Source organism: Manacus candei, unplaced genomic scaffold, assembly GCF_025592945.1.
Source record: "Manacus candei isolate 608988 ecotype Guabito, Panama unplaced genomic scaffold, ASM2559294v1 h1tg000017l, whole genome shotgun sequence".
Classification (NCBI taxonomy): domain Eukaryota; kingdom Metazoa; phylum Chordata; class Aves; order Passeriformes; family Pipridae; genus Manacus; species Manacus candei.
In genome coordinates, this window is record NW_026138065.1 from 9552234 (window position 1) to 9577509 (window position 25276).

The 25276-nt window shown below is 38.9% G+C and overlaps 1 protein-coding gene across 6 annotated transcripts; it reads right to left on the reverse strand.

Moving 5' to 3' along the window:
- Window positions 1-11: 11 nt before the first annotated feature.
- Window positions 12-25265, reverse strand: EIF2AK2 (eukaryotic translation initiation factor 2 alpha kinase 2). 6 transcript variants are annotated; one of them, XM_051783063.1, is made up of 16 exons: window positions 25007-25265; window positions 19504-24845; window positions 15158-15272; window positions 13901-14064; window positions 12997-13099; window positions 11186-11268; window positions 10150-10234; window positions 9652-9686; window positions 9339-9473; window positions 8786-8905; window positions 7425-7532; window positions 5557-5749; window positions 3566-3691; window positions 2900-2995; window positions 225-287; window positions 12-145 (listed from the first exon to the last, which is right to left on the reverse strand). In XM_051783063.1, exons 2-16 carry the CDS (start codon window positions 19929-19931, stop codon window positions 26-28), a joined length of 1974 nt encoding a protein of 657 aa, XP_051639023.1. In that variant the 5' UTR covers window positions 19932-24845; window positions 25007-25265; the 3' UTR covers window positions 12-25. The 6 variants fall into 6 exon arrangements, with proteins under 6 accessions (XP_051639023.1, XP_051639021.1, XP_051639022.1 ...); XM_051783061.1 differs by having other exon boundaries at window positions 24977-25265; XM_051783062.1 differs by having other exon boundaries at window positions 24952-25265.
- Between the last annotated feature and the right edge of the window lie 11 nt (window positions 25266-25276).

Below are 25276 nucleotides of genomic sequence, written 5' to 3' on the forward strand. Positions count from 1 at the left end.
GTCTGAAAGCCTTTTAAAAGGGCATTTAACAAGTATAATTTTTAACTGACTTCTCTTTATCAACAGACTTAACAAGATCAAGTATTCGAGTTGCAGAGGGTCTCTTGGAAGGGTCTGTTGAAAGCATCTTTTTGATTATGGATGCCTGCAAAAAAATTTAAATGTCAATAGATTTTTATTTTAAGTAAATAAAGTAATCAAAATAATTTATAAAAATCCCATACCTTTGGTGGAAATTGGTTGGTGAAACTCTTTGGAAAATGACCTTCTCTAACAGAAGGCCATACCTGAAATTCATAAAAGAGAACAGTTTTAGTGTGCTTTCTTTGATTATATTTTACATGTCTACCTTATGACCCAATAGTTTACTGAAGTAATTAGGAAACCACAAATCTACAAGAAAGTAAGTCTTCAAAATGTAACTGTAAACAGTTTGAAAGTTTCTTCCATTTAGTTGTACATTGTTTTGGTTTTATGGACTTTTCATCAACTCTTGTTCCTTTCTAAGCTTAAAAGCTTTGCACTCTACAATGATGTGTTTGTTTCAGCAGTCCTCTCTATTTCAGAACCATTATCCTTCTTTCTCTAATTTAAAAGTAGTGGATTTATATCATCTAACCACATTGAAAGAAAAGAAAAAAGCAAGGCAACTGAATTTCCTACTTTGGATGTTACCGATTGCAAGCCAAGCAGGTGTGCTTCCATATTCAGTACCACACACTGAACTGAAGTATGTCACTGCCAAAAATGCTATGTGGAGTTTAAAGCAGCTAACATGTAGAGGATTTCTAATTTCATGCTTTAGAAACTGGGTTTGGGTAACTTTTTTTTTTTCCTGTACGACTCTGTCTCTCCCATCATCCTCAGAGGCAAGCTCGGGAATTGCAGGCAGGACGAGTGGATGGTGAGGTGGATTGACAACTGGCTAAACAGCAGATTCCACAGTATAGTGCACAGTGGCAGAGGGTCTAGTTGGGGGACTACAGGGACTAGTCCCCCAAAAGTGGATACTGGGTCCAGTATCGTTTAACTTGTTCGTCAGTGAGTGGGATGGAGGGGCAGATGTCTCCTCGGCAGGGTCGCTGATGACACAAAGCTGGAGGGAGTGGCCAATACCCCTGAGGGCTGTGGAGCCCTTCAGAAGGACCTTGACATGTTGGAGAGATGGGCAGGGAAGAACCTTCTAAAATTCAACAAAGGCAAATTCAGGGTTCTGCGCCTGGGAGGAATAACCCCAGACACTGGTACAGGCTGAGTGCTGACCTGTCTATAAGTATCTAAAGGGAGGGGGTCAAGAGAATGGAGCCAGTTTCTTCTCGGTGGTGCTAAGCAATAGGACAAGAGGCAGCAGGCAGAAACTGATGCACAGGAAATTCCACATGAACATGAGGAAAGAATTTCTTTACTGTGCAGGTGACCAAGCACCAATACAGATTACTCAGAGCGGTTCTGGAGTCTCCCTCACTGGAGATATTATGAACATAAGCCCGAGTAACATGCTCTAGGAGGAGACCCTGCTTGAGCTGATAGGTTGGACTAGGTGAGCTGTAATGTAAACTTACCCATTTTGTGATTCTGCCATGATGTAGCTTCCTGGGTAAATAGAGCAGTCTACTCAATTCATTTGTTGTTAACTAGTGTAATGTCTGCCTGAAGATGACAGTTTTGTTCTTACACTTAGCTATGCATCCTGAATCATTAGCTAGACTTATGGATCCTATGACCCTGATGTACCAAGCCCTTACAACCAGTATCCAGTAAAACAACAGCTCCCATGGACTTCCAGGCTTTTTCCCTACTCTTCAGCAGTAGCTTTAAGCCTGTGACCCTACCTGCTGGGGATCATCAGCTGAACCAGTTACTCAACACAAAATAATCATCAACATGATGTTCTTTCAGCAGGACTTACCAGCTGAAAGTTTATCATGCTCCATTAAGTGAAATTACTTTCTAAGGTAATGCAGCAGCTGAAGACCATCCTAGACTTTCCATCCGCATACCTGCCTACAGTGCTCAAGATTTTGATACTTAGGGAAATAATAAATAATGCCTTTCCAACTCTAAATACCATGGGACTGTGCATGCATTTGCAGTCAGCTGTGAGCAGGAACAAAGTATCTTAGGAGGTACTGCAAGGTGGCTGAATAGAACCAGCTTGAAAAGACACGCTGGTATGATTTTCTCATTTCTCATTTTCTCAAGGATCCGGCTAACAGTGTTCAAAGCCTTCTTGTTCTGACCACTGTTACTTTAGACAAGACACCCAGCAGCTACATCACTGTCCTACAAACATTTAGGTTTGTGCATATGAGCTGTAACAATAATAATGTACAAAGTAGCAACAGAAAACTCAAGATGCATAAAAGATACCTTTTCAAAAAAAAAAACCTCAAGTAACACTGAGTTTCTTTTTGAAGTAACATCTTTTTCACTTAAAGCTACATATTCCAAATCACTTTCATTTTCATTTTGAAGTGTTTTGCCTTGGTGGAAACCTTGTTCTTACTCCACTGTGCAGTGAAGACAAGCATGGCAGAGACAAAACTCACCCATTCATAATTTTTATTTTCTAAAATTAGAAAACATCCGCTTCAAGTTTCTGATCAAACAGAAAGATTTATAAGAAACAATATATTTTTTAGCTTGACATTAATCTTTAGCATGCTCAGGCTTTAATGTATAGGTAACAGGACATAGGAGAAATAAACTGTAATATTTCTTCAATTATGACATTTCAACTAAGGTGTGAGGACTTACAGGCCTTATGGAAATGAATTAAGGGGGGAAATGTAAATGGAGACTCTAGATACACAGATTCCTTCTAGTGTGCAATCAACATGTAATCAGCAGCAAGGCAAAACAATATCAGAGTTCTTTTTTAAATTTAAAGATTACATACCTCATTTTTCTCATGATTAGTAAGTGCTGAAAGAATTTCAAACCATATTAGTCCCAGTGCATAAATATCTACTTCCTTTCCATATCTGTCCCCGAACTAGAAAGATAAGAACCAGAACAAAAAAAGCATCAAATTCAACTGTATAGCAGCACTTCCTAAAGCAAAATTTGAAGTCAGCAGAAATTTCCACCCCAATGCTACAGGACTGGCCCTACTCAATATCCTTATAAGTCATTAACACTTGCTGCCACAGACCTAAGTAGTGACTATTGTATCACCTTAAACACACAGAAATTTACTTCTACAAACCTATATAGATAAAGCATGCCAATATTGCCCTGTGACAAATAATGAAACAAATAGAAGGACTCAAATGCCACAGTTAACAGAGGTCCTAAATTAAAATTTAAGTACGTATACCTGGCAGCCTGGTTCTGCAAAAGCATTCCTTACAGCATGCAGTGTCAGACTGTAGGTTAGCCCAGAGAAAAAAAACACTACACACTGGCAGACAGCTTTCTCCAGAATACAGTTATCCTCATATACAGTCATACCAGGGAACTTTAGGCAACTTGCTTTAATACTGAGATTAGGATTTAGAACATCCAGTGCTGAATTTATTGTTCAAATCTAATTACAGAGACACTAATATAGCAGGATAATTACCTGTTCTGGTGCCATATATGATTTTGTTCCTATGTTCTTAGTCAGAGTCTCATATGCCACAGGAGTCACAAGACCAAAGTCACCTATTTTTATTTTATCATCATGTGATATGAAGATATTCAGAGGCTATATATATTAATATTAAAAAAAAAAAAATCACCATATGAGCAAGGTTTATCATCAAGCATAATCAGCCACAGAAGTGTTCCCCATAAAATTTGATAACTGTTCACAGCAAACAGCATTAAGAAACTGATGGGGTGGGAAACAGAAAAAAGTTAAATTAAGTTTCAAACCACAAACTAAATTTCAAGTAGTATATTCTGGAGTACCTGCACCCTTTTTTCCACTAGCTCAGTCATAAGTATCATTTAATGCTCTTCAAATACATCATGCATATAACATTTTATATCCAGAAGTGCTTTTCAGTCTTCAGTCATAGCCCTGGGATTTGATACACTTGGAAAAGTGTTTAGGCTCACTAATGGAATTCCACTCAAATCAGGGTTTCTCCTAGGCACAGCAGGATCATCTGTACTAAGTCAGTTGCAGAGTTAAGGCTTACTACAGGTGTCTCAGAGTATCACTTTTACATTTCCACTGAACTTCCCTTTTTTAAATTTGACAAAGCGTCATGGCTTACACCCAGTTGGCAACTAAGCACCACACAGCTGCTCACTCACTCCCCATGCCCACAGTGGAATGAGGGAGAGAATCAAAAGTAAAGCTTTTAGATTGTGTTAAGAACAGTTTAATTATGGAAACAAACGTAAAATATAATAATAATAATAGTAAATAATAATAGTGATAGTAATAGGATACAAAGCCAAAATAAAACAAGGAAAAACAAGTGATGCACAATGCAATTGCTCACTATCTGTTGACTGATGCCAGACCCTTTCCACAAACCCAGATCAGCCCTTCTTCCACCTCCCCCAGTTTATATACTTGGCATGGCATTCTATGGTGTGGAATATCCTGTTGGGCGGTTTGGGTCACTTGTCCTGGCTAGGTTATCAACATTATTCTCATCCTGATTCCAGAACACAGCACTGTACCACCTACTGAAAAAATACTAACTCCATCCCAGCCTAAACCAGACCACAAAGTGATAAACAACTAAAAATAGAATGGTATATGTTTCAATGAAGTTTCCGAAAGAAGATAAGAAACTACACTTCAGAATGGTTTTAAAACAAAACCAAATAGCCTCATGCTATCTTTTACTCAAAGAGGTTCCAGTGGACCGTAAGGCCAGGAGATACTTAATATTCAACAGGAAGAAATCTTTGTGTGAAGAATGCCCAATGCAGTTGTTCTGTTCAAGTCCAACCATGCCCACACATATTTAATACAGTACCTATACCTGGCTACACTATTTAAAGGCTCTGTTCCTACCAGGCACAAATTATGTCCTACCAGGCACAAACATCAGCTTGAACCTATCCTGCAGCTTTGATTCTGGGATATGCCATATTAAAGCCCTGAAGGCTTTGTCCTTTATAATCTTTATATTGAAATAAAATCTTCTTATGAAGATGCACATGTAGAGAATGAAATTCTATCCAGAACTGTAGCATTCAAATATTTATATGCATACATGGACAAAAGCAACTAGAGTATGTTGTTACCGAGCACAGCACAGATAAACCTGTCCCTTTACAAAATGGCAAGAGCAAACTTCCTAGACTTTTATTTTTCCCATAGGCAGTCTTGTGACCCAGTAACACACTGAAAGTGCCTGTTAACTGAGGACTACTGATTTTTTGAACTATTGCATTCCAAGATCCTCCAGTTTACCTTTTGATTTTAGGCTGAGGTTCAGCCAGTTGCTGAAAAAGAATTAATCACTAGTGATATCTGAAGAGGCACACTGCTAGGGTACATAACAGCGTGAACAAAGACTATAACAATTTAACATTTAAAATTCCAATAAGTAGTATCTTCTTTTTTCAGGTTTGGTTTTTTTTTTAATTACCCATCCTACTTACCTTGAGGTCTCGATGAATTAACTTTTCAGAATGAATATATTCCACTCCTTTCATTATTTGTAAAAATTTGTTTTGTGCCATTTCATGATAGTTTTGGTGTTCTCTATTCTCTCCAATCCACTTTTCCAAGGTCCCTTTTTCACAGAATTCCATTTGGATGAAAAGACAGCGAGTTGTTTTGTCTGAATTCAGGCTTCAAAAGAAAATTACGTACCATATTAAAATTGGCAAGATACAATTGTTGCTAAGTCATCAGTGATCTTCAGATTCCTCTTCTTTAAAAGAGCCTTTTTGTTAATAATTTTTTTAGAGTTCCCCAAAACAAAATCTGCAAGTCCTTTAATTTTAAAAAAGACCCTAGACCAATATGGATTAGATATAAATAAATAGGACTGCAAACCAGAGAATCCCTGCTCAGTTCCTACCTATCCCTGTAATACTCCTAATGTTTTGCTTGCTTCCTAGTTCACACTGAAAGTTTTCAGAGTGCCCAAGTTCTATTTCACTCATACCTAGAGGCATGTCTTATATAGGAAGAAATAGCACTGTCCTTGGCTCCCATCTTGGCGTGTAGGAACTGCTGCAAGTCCCTGGCAGATATTCTCTATTCCACACAACAAACACAGCATCAGCCAGCCTTCCTCTCCTACCCAGAATGATCACATTCTTTCCGACTCTGTCCTGTCAAGAACATAGTGCCGGGACCATCTTTGACATCAGACTGCTAGAGAAACCCTTCCGAGATCTAGATGAAAGATATTCACCCCCTGACAGCCTCACACTTTCCAGAAGAGTTCCCTCACTATCAGCCCATGGGATAGGCTGGAGCTGGTAAGGGGAAGGACAATATGAAGAGGAGCAGGCACCACTTCTTCCTGTGTGTACTGTGTGGTCTGAGTACCCTGGAATATAGCTGCCTGAGGCACTGAAAGAACAAACATTAGGTGGCTCAGGACTCTGTAGCCTTGAGGTCAGGGTACTAATTCCAGGCTGGGACCTCAGCTCTGAGTACTATTTTTTTCTGTCTTTGACACAATAACCGTTCAATGTAAAATACATACATGATATCGAGGCTCCAATATATTAATGACTGGGTTTTGACATGAGACTTTTTTCCTCCCTTTTATTTCTCATTTACTGAGCACACTGGAGAGACATTATGCCAATCATAATTTTGAATGCATTAATATTTTATGGCTTCAGGTAAATATGGCAACACATCTGAAGGATATGAATTTACAGCTAGAGAAAAAAAGCTTCCCACAGAAGCTTTGTAAAGTTAATAGTCTAATTTACAAGTAAAACTCTCACCACAGTCTTCCCAGAAGTCTTAGTGTTGAAAGACTACCTCTAAATTAAAGAGCATTTCATTTTATATTACTGTTCTAAACAACCAAAATTGTTACAGGCATCATGGCTAAAATGCTAACTTAAGAGAAATAATTAAATCTATAAGAGCTATTGGCTGACCAGTACTTATTACAAAAAGGAAGCTTCTGATTGGGAATTAGGCAGCCAACTGTCAGTCTTTTAGTTTCTGTTGCTAATTCTTGCCCCAAATTTTGAGTTCTGCATTCTATACTCTCCTCTATATATTCACTAAGTTTCATATGTTAAGAGAGAAGAGAAATATAACATTATATAATGTATCATATTAATCAATTAAAAGAAGGTATAAATATACTTAATTTTATACAGCCTGCTGCTGGAAAATACTGTGCCTTTTTTCCTAGCAGTAGGTATATAAGCATGTGTATGCATTTATACTTGTACAATAGCTGGTAACCAATCATCAGCCTTTCACTTTACAACATAAAATTCACTATGACAAACAAGTTTGTGAGTTCAAACTACTATTTTGTTGTTACCTTGCATCTTGACTAGTTATATGGTCATACCCTTTCCAGCTGCAATGATACCGCACTATGTTTTCATGTGTAAGTCTTGCCAGTCCTTCTGCTTCACGCCTTACATTCCTATTATGAGGAGAGGAAGGAATTAAAAAAAAAAAAAAAAGGCATTTCTCTATTACAATGTCATAGTAAGTTAAATAAAAGACACGACATCAAGTAGCAGTATACAGACAGTTTTACATTAATTTAGAAACAAAGCATATTATTTGCCTTCACAAAGGTTCAAAGTTCAAAATCATAGTGAGAAATTCAGTGGGTTTTCTTTCATCTGCTCAGTTATTCAAAGTGCAAAAATGGTTTCACTATATTAGAAATTAAATCTCCACTCAAAAAAAGCAGATAGTTGCAATGCATAACATTAGGTCACCAAACACAATATAGCAAACAACCATGTTTTGTTTTTACCTCTATGAAGTTTGTCTATATAGAGAGAAGTCAGTATAAATACTCATGAAGAACTATTACTAAATTAGCCCTGCAGTAGTTGTTGTAACGTTACCTAGTGAAGCAAGTTCAAACTCATAAGCAGACCAGCAGTCATCACTTGAAGAATCAGTTGAATGTTTTTAGTATAGTTCTCAGGATTGAAATACCAATTAAAATAACATATATTTGCAAAGAACACAAGAATCTGAAGGGAAGTGTACACATCACACAATTTAAGGACAAGTATCTCCAACAACTTGAAATTTTTTTCAGTGGATTGCCTAAAAGAGATTTTTTCAGCTGCTGATAAAATATTCCACTTGATACTAGTTACAAATAATTACCTTAAAAAATTAAGATCATCATTCTCTGTTGAGATTTATAAAGAACAAGTAACACAGTGTGAGAATAATGACTACATGGATAGAATATAAAACACTTTCCAACTACAAACCACAAAACTTGTTACTTGGATTTTTCTCTATTTTCCCTAATTGTAGTTGTTATGCATTACCGATGTGTAAATTTTCCATGTAACATATCATAACAGTGCTGTTTTCAATGTTTTACTAACCAGCAAGTTTTCTTCAAACACATTTTCAGTATTAACAACCAGAGCACTAGTGTGTTCAGGGAAAGTAGAACTTAACCAATCTGCAGTTTTACATTTCCAGCAGAATTATCCCATTACATGCAAAAATTAACAAAGCTGTATCCCATTTTCAGCATCACTTAGAAATAAAGAAAACAGTTTTCCAGGAAGAATAGACAATTAATAATGAAAATTGCTTAAATGCTCCTAGGATTGATAAAAGAGAGAAAATAATGTATTAAAATATTGATTAAGGTTGTCCTAAAATAAAAAACAGAAGTAAATATACAGTACGTACTTTGTGAATTCAACTCGTTTGATTGCATAGGTTGTCTTATCGCACTTTGATGTTGCCTTGAAAACATTCCCAAAACCACCTTCACCAATAGGCTCTATATTTTTAAAATTATCAAGAAATCTTAAAGAAAAAAAAAAAGCACGATTATGTTTAATATTAAATTTACAGGATATAAAAATAATCCTGACAGATACAATACATCTACAGGATGTATCATTCTACAGGAATCACTTGACAAATCTATAGGTCTAAATCATAGTCTGGAAGATTAAACAAACAAGGGAAACTGACCCTTGCGAACATGTTGGGTAATTACCCTCTCACATCTTCATACAAATGATGTTTGGCCATCAGCATTAAATACCATTACATGCCAGTTTCAAAATTTCCAGGGGGGGGAAAAAAAATAAAAAAAATCAAACACCAATTTTCTTTGAAAGTTCTTTTTACAGCAGTATTTTCCCTCCTTGTCTCATAAATAAAGGAACAAATCTAGATCCCTACATACTGTAATTGCCATACAAATATTATTAAAGAACCAAATCCTTCTTACGTTTTATCAACAGTGTGTGGATTTCCGTTCCCTTTTCTGGTATTCGTGTCCACATCTGGCAAACTTTCATCTGAATCTGACATATTTTTTTTCTCTTCCTCTTTTCTTACATTAGGAAAATTAGCTGCCAATTTTCTGTAAAAAGGATAAAAGCAAAATTATTTATAATGAGCCATTTTTCTAACATGTGACAAGAAAAGAAATGTACCTCCCAATAGTGACATTTCTTTACTAGATACAGAAACACTAAAGTGATTTGCAATATAGTTTACAGGAGATAGCAATAAACACATACGTAGAAATAAACACATACCTTTTGGACTTCAGGGCAGAACTCTGTGCATTTCTCTACATGGAAAAGAGAAAAAAGCCTAACTGAGATAACCTGAATATTTTCACTACAGTTGGCTTAAAACATGTCTGAAAATGTATCTAGGAATTGCCTATAAATATGTTCATACCTTAGGTAAACAATGTAATAAGAATGAAGCCATATCTCAGCTTTAACTTTTTCACACGTGCTATGCATAACTTTTATCGTTGTTCCCACAGAAAAAATTGAGCTTAGTTTGATCCTCTTTCTTGGGAGTACTGCCCATTTCTTCAACAGTACATGAACTGAGTCCACAGTACAGAAGCAAATGACTAATGGTTAACAGTAAGAATGTACTGAATATTTTTAGGAAAAATGCAGATGTGTTTTCTAGTGATTAAAGGATAAAAGAACAAATTGACATTACATTCTGACAAGAAGCTTGCCCTATTCATGGTCTAAAATGTAATTAGGAGGAAGACCATTTTCATACTATACCTGAGAAGGTGAAAGCTTTTCACATACTGCCATGTCTTTCATTTTTTCTACCAACATTGGGGCTGAGTCTTCAAAGGAAATACTGCTTTATTGAAAAATAGTGGACTATTTTTAGGTGAAAGTAACACAATCATAAATAAAACTGCCACAAGAAAAGAAGTAGTACCAACATTTACATAGTTTTTTAAAGCGAAACGTAAGAAAGTATTAACAATCATGACTGATTTAAACTACCAAACTTCCTGCTGGAAACCTACTAAAGTAACACCACTTTGTAATATACTCCTATATTTCTATATTATATGATTCTATGACATCTAAATATCCATAAGTTATATTCTATTATATAGGTTAAATACAGATATTTATTTCAAGGTAGTACAGCCACCTCTAACATTGTGCAACTATAAAGCAATCAGATATGTACAAAGAACATAAAAGAAGGGGTAGTGGCACTACAGCCAAACCACTGGACACAGAAGGCTTGACCTAAGGTTCCCAAATCACAAATGAAACTTTATGTATGTTCATTTTCTCTCGCTAAGCAAATTTTTCCCTTCGGTGGAAATTAAGAGTTAAAAAAAAAAAAAAACACAAAAAACCACAACTAAAAAAGGGAGAGAAGAAAGCAGAATATGGAGCACAGGAAAGTACTGAAATTGAATTATACTGAGTTCACAATTGTGTCACAATAGGAAAATGAGTGTCAAAACAGCATGAAATAATGCTACTGAATGAGGTAGGTTAATGCATTTACATCATAGTAAAAATTATTCTGAAAGAACTACTCATGGCAAAATATAAATATATCAGAAAGCTCTAAAATTATTATAAGCTCACCCATATGGACTCAAATAAAATTGCATGAGTACAATAAATTTTGCTCTGAAGTTGAAGGAATATAAATTCAAATTAAATGGCTTTATACTGCAATAAAACAAACTATGACATATTTTATTTGGAATTAGATCACACAACCCTCTAAGATGATTGGTAAATACATTTTGTTATCACATCAGCAGTGAACCCAACTTACTTCGAATCAGACTCAGTTGGCACTTCTGAGGAATTACTATGTATGCTAAGTATTGAATTGCCATTAGATTTTTCAGTTTCCACCTGAAAAAAAGAAAAGCCAAAAATGTCTAACAAAATCACATAAGCAAACCCCTAGTGCAAAACTTGCCATTCAGAGAGCGGAGAGGGAAGATTACAAGGTTCTTAGTGGAAGTTTTTAACTGCACTGAACATTCAAAGCCCTGAAGAAGAAAGGCATCTACCCAATTTCCACCCAGAGAAAGGAAACACAGGGCCCTGTCACAGTGATCATACTATACAGACACATTTACAGAAGTAAATATCTACAGAAGTAAAGTCTGGATTCTGTTTAAAACCAGGGCAAGAGTAAAAGATGAAAAGCAAATGTTTTCATTGTTTGTTGCATATGCATATGCCTATGTGATATACATAGGCTTTGATAAATGTAATCAGCAGAACTGAAAATCTGAGCACAAATTGACATTCAATGTCTTCAGCATGAAAACACTGCAAAGTCTGTAAAACTAAATTGAGGTTGACTACAAAACAAAAAAAATATCCCAAACACTTATTAGAGGTTCTTTCACTTCCTCCCTCCACCCATGTCCTAAGAGCATAAAAGTAACATTAAAAGCAACACCTACAATTGATACAGACCATAACCTGACAAAAAGTAAACAAACCATTTTTTTTTGTTTGTTTCATGGTTTTCCATCATGGTATCTTGGAAACAAAAACACAGGCTTTATGTTTCAATGATAGCCAACAAACAAACCCCATTTTTTTAATTTGGGAGTATTGGACTTTTACTACTTTTTACCAGTTACATTTTGTTTGTTACACAGACATCACTGAGAATTAATAAAAATTAAAACCAAACCAAAGCAACCCACCCCAAATTTACACTAATTGCTACAGGAGTTCTGCTTGAGGTAGTAAATTTCAGACTTTGATGAAAATGCAAAGGTCCATGAGCTTGCAACACATGGAAATATTAAGAAAGAATCCTAGAAATATAACAGGCCATTAATTACATGGTTAACTTAAAAACAACAATAAAAGAAGCATTGAAAATTCACAGTAACTGCCAAATAATTTAAAAAGTGCTTTAAAAAGATTTCTTCCCTCCCCCACACTGCCATCCTTCAAGTTAAACTACACTTCATTTAAGTTAGTTCATATATTCTGTGCATTTCAGAAGTGGGTTTGAATCAGTATGGGAATTCTGATAAATTTTTTGCACATGTGGAAATAACAATTGCCAGCATGAAGACAACAGCTCTGCTCTCCAGAGGATGATGTCAGCAGTTGATTCGCTACACTCTGCCTTGGAACACTACAGAAGGCAAATCCTGTTGATTCTGATTCCTGCTTTTGCTTTTCTCACATTTCACAATAGATTTGTGATCCAATAGAAGGCAGTAAGAGACTCATGTTCATAGCCAGACACCTCAACAGCACTTCACACAGAAGACAACTGGTATATTAGTCAGGATTTAGAAATTTTTAATATGTATGGATCCTTGAATGACAACATACAAGACCCTATTCTGAAATACAGAGAGATATCAACTGCTAGATTTTTTTTAATCCAGCAATTGAATAGATAAACACAACAAATTCTACCAACAGAATCCTGCAGCCCAGACAACACACCAAAATATAGGTGGTTTCCCTCTTTAGTGGAATCCATGGAATATGCTTTTAAATACAATGAGGATATCTGTTCAAAGATTAAAGATACAAGATTTAAACTTCTGTCTTAAGAGTAAATATAGCACATAATGTTAGAGAGCCTTTCTTATTTACCTTCTCAAATGCTTGTTTCGCAGCAGCTTGTTTTGCAGCAGCTACAGTAGGTCCAGTGCCCCTTCCATACACCTGACCACTAATTGTACAGCTACAAGAAAATCTGTCAAATACAAAAGGGAATCAAGTCTTATATCCCATATGACAAGTCTTAATTTAATGATTTTAAACACTATAGTCAATTGACATCATAAAATGGCAACCTGAAATATACATCTTCAGGACAGTATTCCCAATATACATTTAATCTAAGTAATAATGGTAGACAATTAATTTGATGTGCCTTTAAGATAACTCACTTTTAGAGAGTGACTATTTAGCACTTTTTAAGGCTGAGCTTCTCAAAGCAATATATCATACACACTCTCTGTCACAAATTATCTGCAGTTTAGGTTTTAAAATGGCTGATTTTGCAGGATAAGAGAGGACAAATTTTCCAGCAGATATTATCAAGAGACTTAAAATATGTAGATATTCTTTATCATCCTGCACCTGTCATTAACTGGAACATTTCTACAACTCACTGACTGCAATACATACACAAAGAGACACAAACAGGCTCCTTGGCACTTGATTCCTAGAAGTCTCCAAGACACACACCCAGAGGTTCACAAAGTTGCCAGAGCTACAACCAAGAAAACTGATGATTTTCAGCACTGACTACCATTTTATCATCATGCAATCTCTTCTCCCGCTAAACAAACTCGGTCCTCTTAGCCTCTCCTCCTGTGGCATATCCTCCAATCCCTTAACCACCCTAATGGCCCTCCACTGGATTCTCTCCAGACCAGCTCTGAATTTGTATTTCTAAAGATTCATCTAACGTGGCTGAAGACAACTAATGGTAGCATTAGTAAATACAACAAAGTCTTAGAAGGAAGTAGGAAGACAAAGTACATCTTACATGGGAGCATGGGCATCTCCAGTACGAGTTCTTTCACGATAATCAACTTGTAGCCGTGTCCTTTGTGCAAAAATATTCAGTAGACTGACATAGTCTCTGTCTGGTTCAGGTGATGAGATTGTTTGAGTTGTTGCTGATTCTGCAGCACCCATACTTGAAGGACTCTGCAAACAAAATAGGTAACTTAAAAACTTAAGCTTAATAAATACATTAAGATAAACAATGCCCAAGATCTAATATAGCTGCGAGGTTTCTCAGCTTTTCAAAATACTCGTAAGAAATCCCAGGTTGGCATTCATGGAGTCCCTTGGGGCCAAGGACAAACATCCTAACCCTAAAATATTACTTTTTGAAAGAAATGTAAATCCAGTTTTGCAAGTACTACACCTATGTCTTTAACAACCTCTCACCATGTCTCATCCCATTTCTTTTAGGAAAAGACAGGGTATGAGCTGTGAAGAAGGGATAGCATCAGGATGTTGCCATTTAGCAAAGGTTGTAAATGCTCCTGTGCATGCACAAGAGGAGAAAGCAGGACTTTTCAGCTGTCTCATGATTAAGCAGCATCATTAATATATTAGCAAATATGCTGCAATTGTGTTAAAGTAATGATGGTGACACAATAAAAACCATATGGAAACAGGTAAGGAAAGATTTCTCTCAAAAAGTGCTAAGAAGCATTCAGAGTCAAAAAGAAAAGAATGGCTATCACAAAACACTTGGCAGAACATTGGGGAGCAAAATTCAAACCTCAACTTAATCAAGGATAGAATATATAACCAGTTAAAATGTAAAGAATATAATGACAAGGAAATAAGGATGAATCAGAGCAAGTGAAAGGAAGCAATTTCATTAGTGAAGTGGCAACAGACATATTGGGCAATGCCCTGCAAATGTGTTGAGGACATTGAATTACTGAACAGTTGTCTAGATGAAAAAGGACCACTGTCCCCTCTGGATACACCAAGGCAGCTTAACAAAGGCAAATACATTTCCTCATCCTCCCATAACAACAGAGGAGGAAACACTCACAATACTACATATCAACCCTGTAGTAGAATAAAAGGAAAAATAATTCAGTGGCAACAGGTAGAAAAGTGCTGAATAAGACAGAACAAAGATAACTTAAGTAATTGGAAACTTTTCTGAATTAAAGAAAAAAAATGACATTTTATTGATAGTCTACTTTGAGACATTAATCTGAAAACTTTACTAGCCAAAAAAAACCCCCAAAACTTACTCCTGCTATTTACTCACCTGTTTCTCAATCATTTCCCATGTTTTTTTTGCTGCTGCTCTTTTTGCTTCTTTCTTACTTTTACCAGTGCCTGTACCATATTCCACATCATTTAGTTTGACCACAATTGTGAACCTGCAATGAAGGAAACTTTTCTAAAGCATTGTTACATTTTGCCTCATATATGCTTAATAACCTTCTCAGATTAAATTTTGGTTTTATTATCTACAATAATATACTGCGAGGTATTGAACTATTTCTGTGTTTTTATTATATCCAACTCCTGGTTATCATAATTCTTTAGTATAAATATATTAAAGTGTTTCCCCCCTAGTCACAAATGCATGTACTTTATTAGTTCTAACAGTACGTTTAACTGCTTAGCTGCTTTTTAAAAGCAAAATTATTTAAATTTTTAAAAGCAAGAGAGTGCATGAGGTCAGTATTTTTACAAGAAAAGTTGTGAGGCCCTAACACCAGGACACATCTCAGCACTGCAAAACTATACAGAGAGGAAAGATTAGCTAATCTTGATTTCATGAAACCAGATGTGACATTGCATTCACTTTTAATACCCTGTAATGTACACTACTTAGTAAGTGCAAAAACTGTGTCTGGTGCTTTGCAAGAGATGAATTTAAAGACAGCCACGAACAACAAACAAGCAAAAAAAAAAATGCAAACAAAACAAAGAAAAAACAAAACAAAACAAAAAACCAAAACAAAACAAAAAACACAAACAAACGAACAAAAAAACCCCAAACACCATCCAGTCATGCCCCTCCACACTCAGCTCCTGATCCCTTCCTGTTCCATCCCTCCATCACACCACTGTGCACGTGCTGCTTCCCATACAGTAATTCCATGAGTCAAAATGGGGGTCTGATGAAGCTCAGGACTAACTATAGTGGATCTGCCTGGGATGGAGTTAACTTTCTTCAGAGCAGTTGGAATGGTGGTATGTTGTGGATATGGGACTAAAACAACATTGATAACAGCATTTTGCCTATTGCTGAACAGTGTTTGCACAGCACCAGATCTTTTTCTTTTTTCCCCCACTCTGGCCTTCCAGTAAGTGGTGGGGATGTGTGAGAAGCTGGGAAAAGACACAACCAAGGCAGCTGACCAGATGGATATTACATGCCATATGGCATCACATTCAGCAATAAAAGCTTGGAGATGGAGGAAGAGGCAACATTTGAGGTTATAGTGTTTACCTTCCCAAGTAACCATTGGGGATGATGCCCCACTTACATGGAAAGAGCTAAACATCTGCCCGCTGATGGGAAGCAGTAAGCAAATTCCTTATTTTGCTTTGGTCACACATATAGCTCTGCTTCATCTGTTAAACTGTCTTTATCTCGATCCACAAGTTTTTCTCCCTCTCAGCTTCCTGATTCTCCTCCCTGTCCCACTGGGGGGAAGTGAGTGAGTGGCTGGCTGGGAGTTTTGCTGCTGCCTGAGGTCAATCCCCCACAGTGCCCTAATAAGAAATGGTTGGATTCAGATAAATCAGTCCTTATCCGGATCCAACCTGTCCTGCAGCTGCAAATTCCCTAATGTTTCTGCTACTGCCTTTGCACAAAAGGCAACAGAGGATAAAACAACCAGATTTCTGCCTTTGGCAGCAGCACAAACTTGCAACAAGTTAAAGTGACCGTTAGAGCCTCAAGGTAAGTCAGTCTTCAGAGTGCAGTGGAACATATAGATGCTCACAGCCAACAAGATGGATTCACACAACAAAACAGTCCAGGTATAACACCATAAGCTTCTCCGTGGGATAATTTGTCTCAAATAGTGGAATGACTTTAGGAATTCACTTATTCCATTATTCCCAAATTTAATTCTCCATTTCCCTTTAATGAAATGTTTGCGTGGAAAGAAATGCAGATGCAGAATAGTGCTTGCACTCATTGTGTAAGCAAGGCTTAACAAGAAACCTTAAGGAGGTAAACAGTAGGACAAGGCACATGATAGTGTGCCACATACTCTACACATAGGAAACAGCAAACAAACAAACGGACAAACAAACACATGAAAGAAAGATCATTCTTTAGGAAAGGGTTTGTTAGTCAACCCATACCTAAATGCTGAATACTACACGCATTCAGTTATTATATTGCATCCAAAATTCACCCTTTTGTTTAAGCATCCTGAAGAAATGTGCAGTCAATGACCAACAAGTTAATCAGCTGAGTTGAGGATTAGCTGAATGAACATTACATGAGTTGGTTCCAAATGTACAGTCACAATTATTCACCATGAACCCTGAGATAATAAGCAATTCCCAGATTTGCTATGTTTAGGCAGGACTGGCTTAGTTTTACACACATTGCGTTCCCAGCCCAAGAAAGCTTGCAGCCAGTCAGGACTGGGCCATCCTGGGTTCGCTCAACCTTCTTAAACTGTGTTCAGCACTGACCCTGTCAGACATTGTACTGGAAGCAGCTACAGCACCAGCTATTTCAGCACCATGTCTCAAACAACTGCATGAGATAAAACACAGCACTAAAGAGTTAGGGAGCCAGCTCAGTACCAGCAGTGGCCAGTGTGTCCCATTAGCAGGCAGAGCACTGGGAAAGAGCATCACCAGGACACTGAAGGAGGTTTACACCAGGCATCACTCTAGCCAGACACTTTACACTGTATCCTTGGAATAGGCTAGGTTATCTAGGATTTTCCTAGATACCACTGTTACACAATGGGCTGAACTGTATTTGTGAATGTAGCAGAGCACACAGAAAAATATGAAAAAGCACAGATTTGGAATGTGTATAAATTCTGTCAGTCACGTGCTGCAGCTTTTGAAGCACAAAAATGTAGCTCTGTGACCAAAGCTGTGGCTGTTACTGCAATAAGGGTTACTTTTTGTGTTACATGAGCCACATGGGGAAAAAATTAAGATAACTGATTAACATTTGAGACACAGATAATACTCTTTAATTTATTCTGAGACTACAGTCAGGTCTAAGAATAAGTCTGTGTAAACAGTGCTGGGTATCTACAACATGCAAGACATTAAAAGACACATATCAGTTATTAGCATAAGGCTTGTCTTCATGCAAACTAGCAAAAAAAAAAAAAAAGAAATCACACAAGGAAACACTATAGATCTTGAGTATCTACAATATTTGGCTAGCAAAAAAATAGCAAAACACTATATCTGTGTTAAAAAATAAAATATGTTCCATCACCTGTAATTGTCTCTTAAAGGGAAAACAAAACTTCTTAGGTAAAAGACCCTTTTCTTTTCTGTTCTCTTTTCTGAACAGATGTTCAAAAACAAACTACACATCAAACACATTGGTACACAATCAATTAATATACACTCAGCCTTTATGGTTAGGCATCAACAACGCTTTGTAAAACTAAAGAGAAATCAAAGTACTTAAGTTAGCATAGATCATAAACTGAACTACATGCTGCAAACCAACCTACCTCCTGAGAGATTTTATGGCAGATGCATAACATACTTGAAATACAGTTACTAGTAACAAGTGCATTATTGTTGTCTTACGAAGAAGAGCTATCATCTTTGAAATCAGTTTTCTTCCCAAACTCTATCACACAATGTCCTCCCCATGCATCTACCACTCAATTTATGGTTTCAATCATCTCTCTTGCTGCATATATTCTTTCAGCAAATTAACTATTATGACTGCAACCTTTGTCCAGTTTGTTCATCACAGGAAGAGCCCCTCTGGTTATTGACATACATAGTGAACTTACTCAGGATCATGAGGTAGGCCGGTCATCGCAGCAGTGTCATAAAGCAGTGTAAGTTTATTTATTTGACAGTAATGGTTGATCTTCTCCATACATTCAAGATCCATTTTGGTGCAATCTCAAATAGATTCTGCAAAGTAACAATCAAAGATTTGTCTGTGCCTCTAGGCATAGAATAGAGACAGCCCCTACTCCTGGTAGATCACTGTTGTGATGTAAAATAGAAAACTGGTGCCAGTACCGTTCACAGAAAATTAATTCGAATGTCCAATTCAAATGGTTAATCTGCAACAGTTTTTGAAGAGTCATTGCTTGGAATAACAATTTTAGAAAGCAGAGCGGAGAACTTAGCGATTAGAGATTTCTTAGCAGATTTCTTGACAGAAAAAGACAGAAACATTCGCTGAATTCTGTGGGGGTAGAATAATCAGTTACGTTTCTCCAGAATTAGAATCGCTTCCTTGAAACGGGAGCCTAGCGGCACTTGAACATACCTCTTCAAACCGCGATGACGGGCAGCCAGGTGAACTCTGGCTCCCGCCCGCCGAGCGCCTCGGGCCAGCGCCGCTCCCGCCGGGGTGCAGGCAGCCCCGCTCGGTGGGACCCGCCGGATTCCCTGCCCGCCCTCCCCGCCGTTTACCTGCGAGCCGCAGCAGAAGCTCCAGGACCCGCAGCTCCAGCAGCCGGAGCGGTGCAGCCCAGCCTGGCGCCGCACGGAGTTTCGTTTCTCGAAGCACCGCCCGCTCCGGTGGAAGCGAAACCGAAAGGGCGGGCGAGTCCCGCAGAGAGCGGGGCGGCTCCTTCCCGATCCCGCGGGAAGCCGCGCTCTGCCCCCGCCTCACGGAGCGGAGCCTCCGCCGGCTTCGCTCTGCCCAGCGCTCCTGAACTACGGGGGAACGAGGGCAGCAAGGAGAGCGAGCTGCTTCGCAAAGATGTGTCACCCACAGCGCTGGGACTCCCCGGCTTTCTTCCCCGACTAGCTGCTGCCTTTTTCTGCTGCAGCAACCACATACTATAGCTCAGCGGACAGCAGGGAGCAGTGGTGCACCCAGCTTCTCCCAAATACATCCAAATATGTTTTCTTAGTGGCCCTTTTCCTTCTCTGACTAGCCGATTAACGCTTATATTCCTGTATTGGGTCTGACTGAGCTGAAGTTTATTTTCCGACAATCCCTTACAAAGTGCGACAGACTTAACCACAGATTCAGATGTTCTTGGGGTTCATACCAGTAACCCACTGCTCTGCAATACTGCAACAGCCTCAGCAGATTCCCAGAGAAATAAAATCCAAACCATAGTTATGGCACATAAAAAATATTGCCCTTTATAAATTTTGATTTTTCAATTCAGCTGTTATGCTTTTGGTTCAGTGTTATTTTAGGCATCTTATTTTTTACACCACTCCATTTTTCCACAATAATTTTAAGTTTTTCCTTAGCCCTTAAACACTTTTTCTAACATCCAAATCTACATCTGGCATACTTCTTGAATGAGGTGATCAGTAAGGATGAGTTACTCCAAATTAAGCTGTATCACTAATGTAAATTAAGAAAGAAAAAATTAAAAATATTTTTTTACATGGTACATCACCACATTGATAAGAGATGATTTTAAATAGGTAATTTTCCACTTTAGAGAGAGATGACACCAAAGTGGACATATGGAATTTAGAAATATTAAAAAGCAGGGAAAAAATAGTGTAACAAGCATTTTTTCTTTCAGCCTGGATTGTCTGTATGTATCCAAACTGAATGTTGTTAGTCAATCCACTCAGCCTGTTCAGATTTTTTCACACAGTTCTATTTTGATTTAAGTCAACAGATAACTTCCTCCAACGAGAGCAGTTTCTCATTTCTCATTTTTTAATGCTTCATTTGTTAATAAAACTTCTCAGTCTGATCATTCATGAGACTCACTGGTGGTCACTCTTACAAGAACCAGAGACTTACACTGCTGGGACCAAAGGCCCTTCACAGTGGGTGGCTCCAAAGAGCTGATGGGCATCCCACTTGACTCCCTACACACCTCACACACAGACAGACCATATTTCCTTACCAGTTCAACCCAAAGTCTCCCTCAGCAGAGTCTAAGACATTCCACAAGGCAATTTATTCCTGGCGCAGTAACACAACAACTCAAGATGGTCCCTCCAAGAACAAGCCCTGAGCCTAGAACACCTGGGGTTTTTTTTTTATCCTCACAGTCTCCCCCACACACCAGTCTGGCTCTTCCTTCTCTGTCTTCTCCTCCTGCCTCCCCTCTCCATGTCCCTCCACCTTGCTGGCATCACCTGTCTTCATCTCCTTTGTTACCAAAATGCTGACAAAGCCATCTTCGTGTCCTTTGTTATCCCAAACAGTGGCAGTTCACAGCCTCATCTTGTGCTCTCGCCCAGAGCCCAGTTTGTATTTCAACTTGTAGCTTGCAGGCTGAGCCACCTGGATGTCAACTATTCCTCAATACATTAAACTTGTTATGGGTATCACTAAACATTAAGGCACTTCGTAGTAAAATTCTTACTGGGAAAAAGGAAAAAAAATCAGCCGCCAAATTAATAATATATTCTGTGGAAGTTGGAAAAAAAACCCTTCAAGATTACTTTCCAGAAGCAAGATCTAAAGTATGGAGCAAATACATTTCACTGTGTACACACAGCACCTGCTCCTGACCACCCAGATACAAAACCTATGGAACTGTGCTTTGATTCCCACCCACCTGCAAGGTCTCTCTCCAGCAGAAACCAGACAGCCATAGAGGAGAGAGGGAAAACAGCAGTAAGCCTTAGGTCTTCCTCAGTATAAGGAAATGACTTGGGCACCCAGGAAGTACACCTGCTCTCTCATAGTGCTCACAAAACTAACAAGGAACCCATTCAGACACCAGTGGGGATGCAGACAAAAGGATCAGAGAGTTCCAAACACAGAACTTCTAAGTATAATCATCCTGTAGGGGAAGAAAAAAAGAAAGGACAAACCATGATATGAGTCACATAATTCACAAGTTATTATTTCTGCATGTATGGACAAAACTGGTTTCCTTTGAAACTGTTTATGATGTTGTCCTTTGTTAAAAGTCATCTAGAGCAATTCCATTGATTCTATGTATGGAGCTTGTTTAAGGATATCAAAATAGGCATTCTTACATTATCACTTCTAGAACGTGCAGTACACCTTGTATTTCAGCTTGTCTCCTACTTAAGTTTCCAATAACTGTTGTTTTCCTGCCTCTGAGCTTCTGTGAGGCATTTCAAGACTCTAGCAAGCCTGCAGAAAGAACAATGAGAAAGTAATGCACTTGCTGATAGATAGAGTTGTCATTAGTGGGCTTATTTGCTAACCATGGGGGTTCAAATAAATACAGCATGGCAAACAGCTGGCTGAAGTTCAGCAACCTTGTAGAGACTTTTCCAAGCATACACAAAAGGACATTTCACAGTTATGGTCCTACTCTGAAGCAAACAAAGGTTTTCTATGCACTGTCAGTTGATGAGAAAACTGAAAATAAAAAAGTTTAAAATACAACTATAATTCACGGTTTAACTGTCTCAATTCCATAACTGAAACCTTCTAATCAAATATATACCTTATAAAATCCTCTAAGACATTTATTTTCCAATTATGACCTCTTTGACCAACACTCAAAGAAAGCACAAACATTAATTTTATGGAAATGTACCTTTTCCCAAAGATGCACATAGGATCCACTGCTCACTGACTTTTCAGAGTTTTCTGAAAAAAATGCCATCTTCTTAAGCAGAGAGAATCCTAGAAATTCAGCTATTGTTAACCAATTTTCTGTGTAAATTCTGAAAAAGTTTTTGCACTCTGGATTAAGCTATAAACTGACCAGAGTGGTTACATTTTTATTTAAGAGTTTTTAAAGGCCTTTTGGTTCATTATAACCTCTAATTAGCATCCAGAGAAAGAGTCATACGCTCTTCTCTGAGAGAAATTCTTTTTATTTTAGTGAGAAAAATAGGATATTTGGCAAAAGGTTTTTACAGGAGTAAAATACAACCAAGAAAAAAAGTATATCACTAAAACATTCAGCACAAAGACCCATTCTACAGAAAACACCCACTAAACAATCCATTCAACAGCTTTAGTAAAATGCAGTTCACTGGTTTTAAGTTACCCACAAGAGAAGGAAAAGAGTAAAAGAGAACAGATTAGAAAGAATAAAGAAAGAAAGAAAGGAGAGAGAGAAAGGAGTGGAGAACAGTTTCTGACAAGATTCAGTGATTCACGTGGTGCCAGCTGGAGAGGGAGAAGAGAGAAGGAGGAGAAGAGGAAAGAAATTGTTACCAACTCACATGGTTCAGGCTGCAGGAGAGACCAGAGGGAGGGAGGGAGAGACCATATGGAGTATTTATAGAGTTCAGTTTTCCCTCCCAGGCAGGATATCCAGTCAGTGCCTTCCAGGCTAGAGTGAGTTTTGCTGTGGCCAGTCACAGGCTGCAGGGGTGTAGTGTGGACAGGCTACCAGGCAGGTCTGCCTTGACTGACAGCCCAACTGCAGGGCCTTCAGTGATGCCCTGTGCTCTGCGTGGGCTGCAGCCCTTGCCTTCCAGCTTTGCCCTGTACCCTCAGCACAGGCCTGATGTGCAGGCCTTACCAGGGATCTGCAGGTCCAGGCCCAGCCCTTCCCCACATGCACACACACACTCTCAGTGAGTTGGTTCTGACCCATATCAATAATTCAGTGAGATTCGGATCCAGGATCTCACAACAGTGATTCAGTAAAGGCACACGAAATCCACAGGCCTAACACCTTTTCCATTTATCAAGTGAAAGTAGCGGATTTTATTAAAGTCAACTAGAGAAATTTTATTAAAACTCCTCCTATTGCCTTAACTACAGAATCCTTAGCCATCTCTATTTCTCTCAGAATCCTCCTCTCTCCTTAAAGGTTTGCCTTCTGTAATTCTAATTGTCATATACCAAGCTCTAGAGAACAGTTTGTTTTGGCCTTGTGTGTGACTCAACATCTTTTATCAGAAAAAGGGATTACTATCCAAGGTGCAGCTTGCAGAACTGAAACTGATCTAAAGGTGAACTTCCAGTTTCTCTGGTAAGAAACAAAGTTTCCTCCAGCTTTGCTAATTGCAGTTAGTTATTAATGCCTAATCAACAGCAGCGGTATTACATACCAATCAAATTAACAAAATTTGCTTACTGGCTGATAAAAATTTTATCAATTTTTCAATGTTTATCAAAACATTGTCAAAGAACAATTGGAATATTACTTGAGCAATCGAGCCTGCTGTTAAATGATCTATTCTGGAACAGCATTTGGTACATACACTTAAAAAACTTCCTATCAAGCCATTCAGGCCTTCATCTGAATGCCTTTCCGACTCATTTGCTTTAGAAAATATTGACTTTTGGAACTTCAAATATTTTATTATCATGCCAGTTCCCCAAATAGTGGAGTTACTGACTTTGGCTTTATCATGAACATTTGTTTATGGATAATTCAATCCCAGTGCTGCGGTTTGCTTTGCCTGCAGCTGACTGCGGGACAACGCGCTCCAGAAGGCAACAGGGAAGCCGAGAAAGGCAAAATTAATCGAATCTCTCCCGTGTGTCCTCCTTCTCCCTCGTGCAGCTCCCCGTTCACCAACGCCCGTGCACGGAATGCTCTGAAACGCAAACCTGCAGACTTCGGCATCTTTGGGCGCCACGCGCCAGCGACACCGTGTAGAGACCTCGCTGGTGACCTTTTACAAGGCTGGTAACAGGCTTCTCCAGCGACAGCAGCCGCGGGTATGACACCAGGGAGGCCGCTGTCTCCGGGGCCGGCACAGGGAGCGGAGCTGCAGCCAACAGGCAAGGAACGGGAGCGAGAGCCACCGCGCGGTCCTTCCCCGGTGGAAGCGCCGCGGGAGGAATCCTTTCACCGCAAAGCTGTTCCCTGGCAGCATTTCAACAGGTATTTTCCAATCAGATGCCAGCTGTCCGTTGTCTCACCTAGAGAGCATTCCTAAACAGAGGAAAAAAATTACCAAACAAAACACCAAAACACCAAACCACACACCAAAAATCCCACCGCGTGGCACCACTCCCCGCCACACCCGCGACCGCGGTACCGACGCGTCCCGCACGCCTGCTCACCCCTCCCTCCTTCCTTTCTTTCTTTTCTACTCCCTCCTCAGGCAGGTGCAGTCTAATCCCGGGCTCAGCCGCCGCCCCACCACGGTTCCCCTTCCCTCTGCATTCTGCTGCAGCTCCCAGGACACCGGAGCTCCCGCAGCCTTTTCTGCCCTGCACAAGCTCTCGGGATCTGGGCGGGGTCTCCTCACAGCCCATTCCAGGGCCTGGTGTGAGTTCCACCCTTATTTCCTGGCGGGGAGGGCCGAGCTCCCTCCCCCGCCCAGCGGGGAACGCGCTCCCCTCCCGCACCGCCCCTCGGGC

What these genes read in the sequence shown, in the direction of transcription:
- EIF2AK2 (XM_051783063.1), bottom strand. Translation starts at nt 19,931, where the DNA reads ATGTATTTGGGAGAAGCTGGGTGCACCACTGCTCCCTGCTGTCCGCTG. An exon ending in GCTTCTGCTGCGGCTCGCAG is followed by an intron (nt 15,273 to 19,503) that starts GTAAACGGCGGG and finishes CCTTCATTGCAG; the next exon opens with GTTCACAATTGTGGTCAAAC. An exon ending in CGAAACAAGCATTTGAGAAG is followed by an intron (nt 11,269 to 12,996) that starts GTAAATAAGAAA and finishes TCTTTTTTTCAG; the next exon opens with GTGGAAACTGAAAAATCTAA.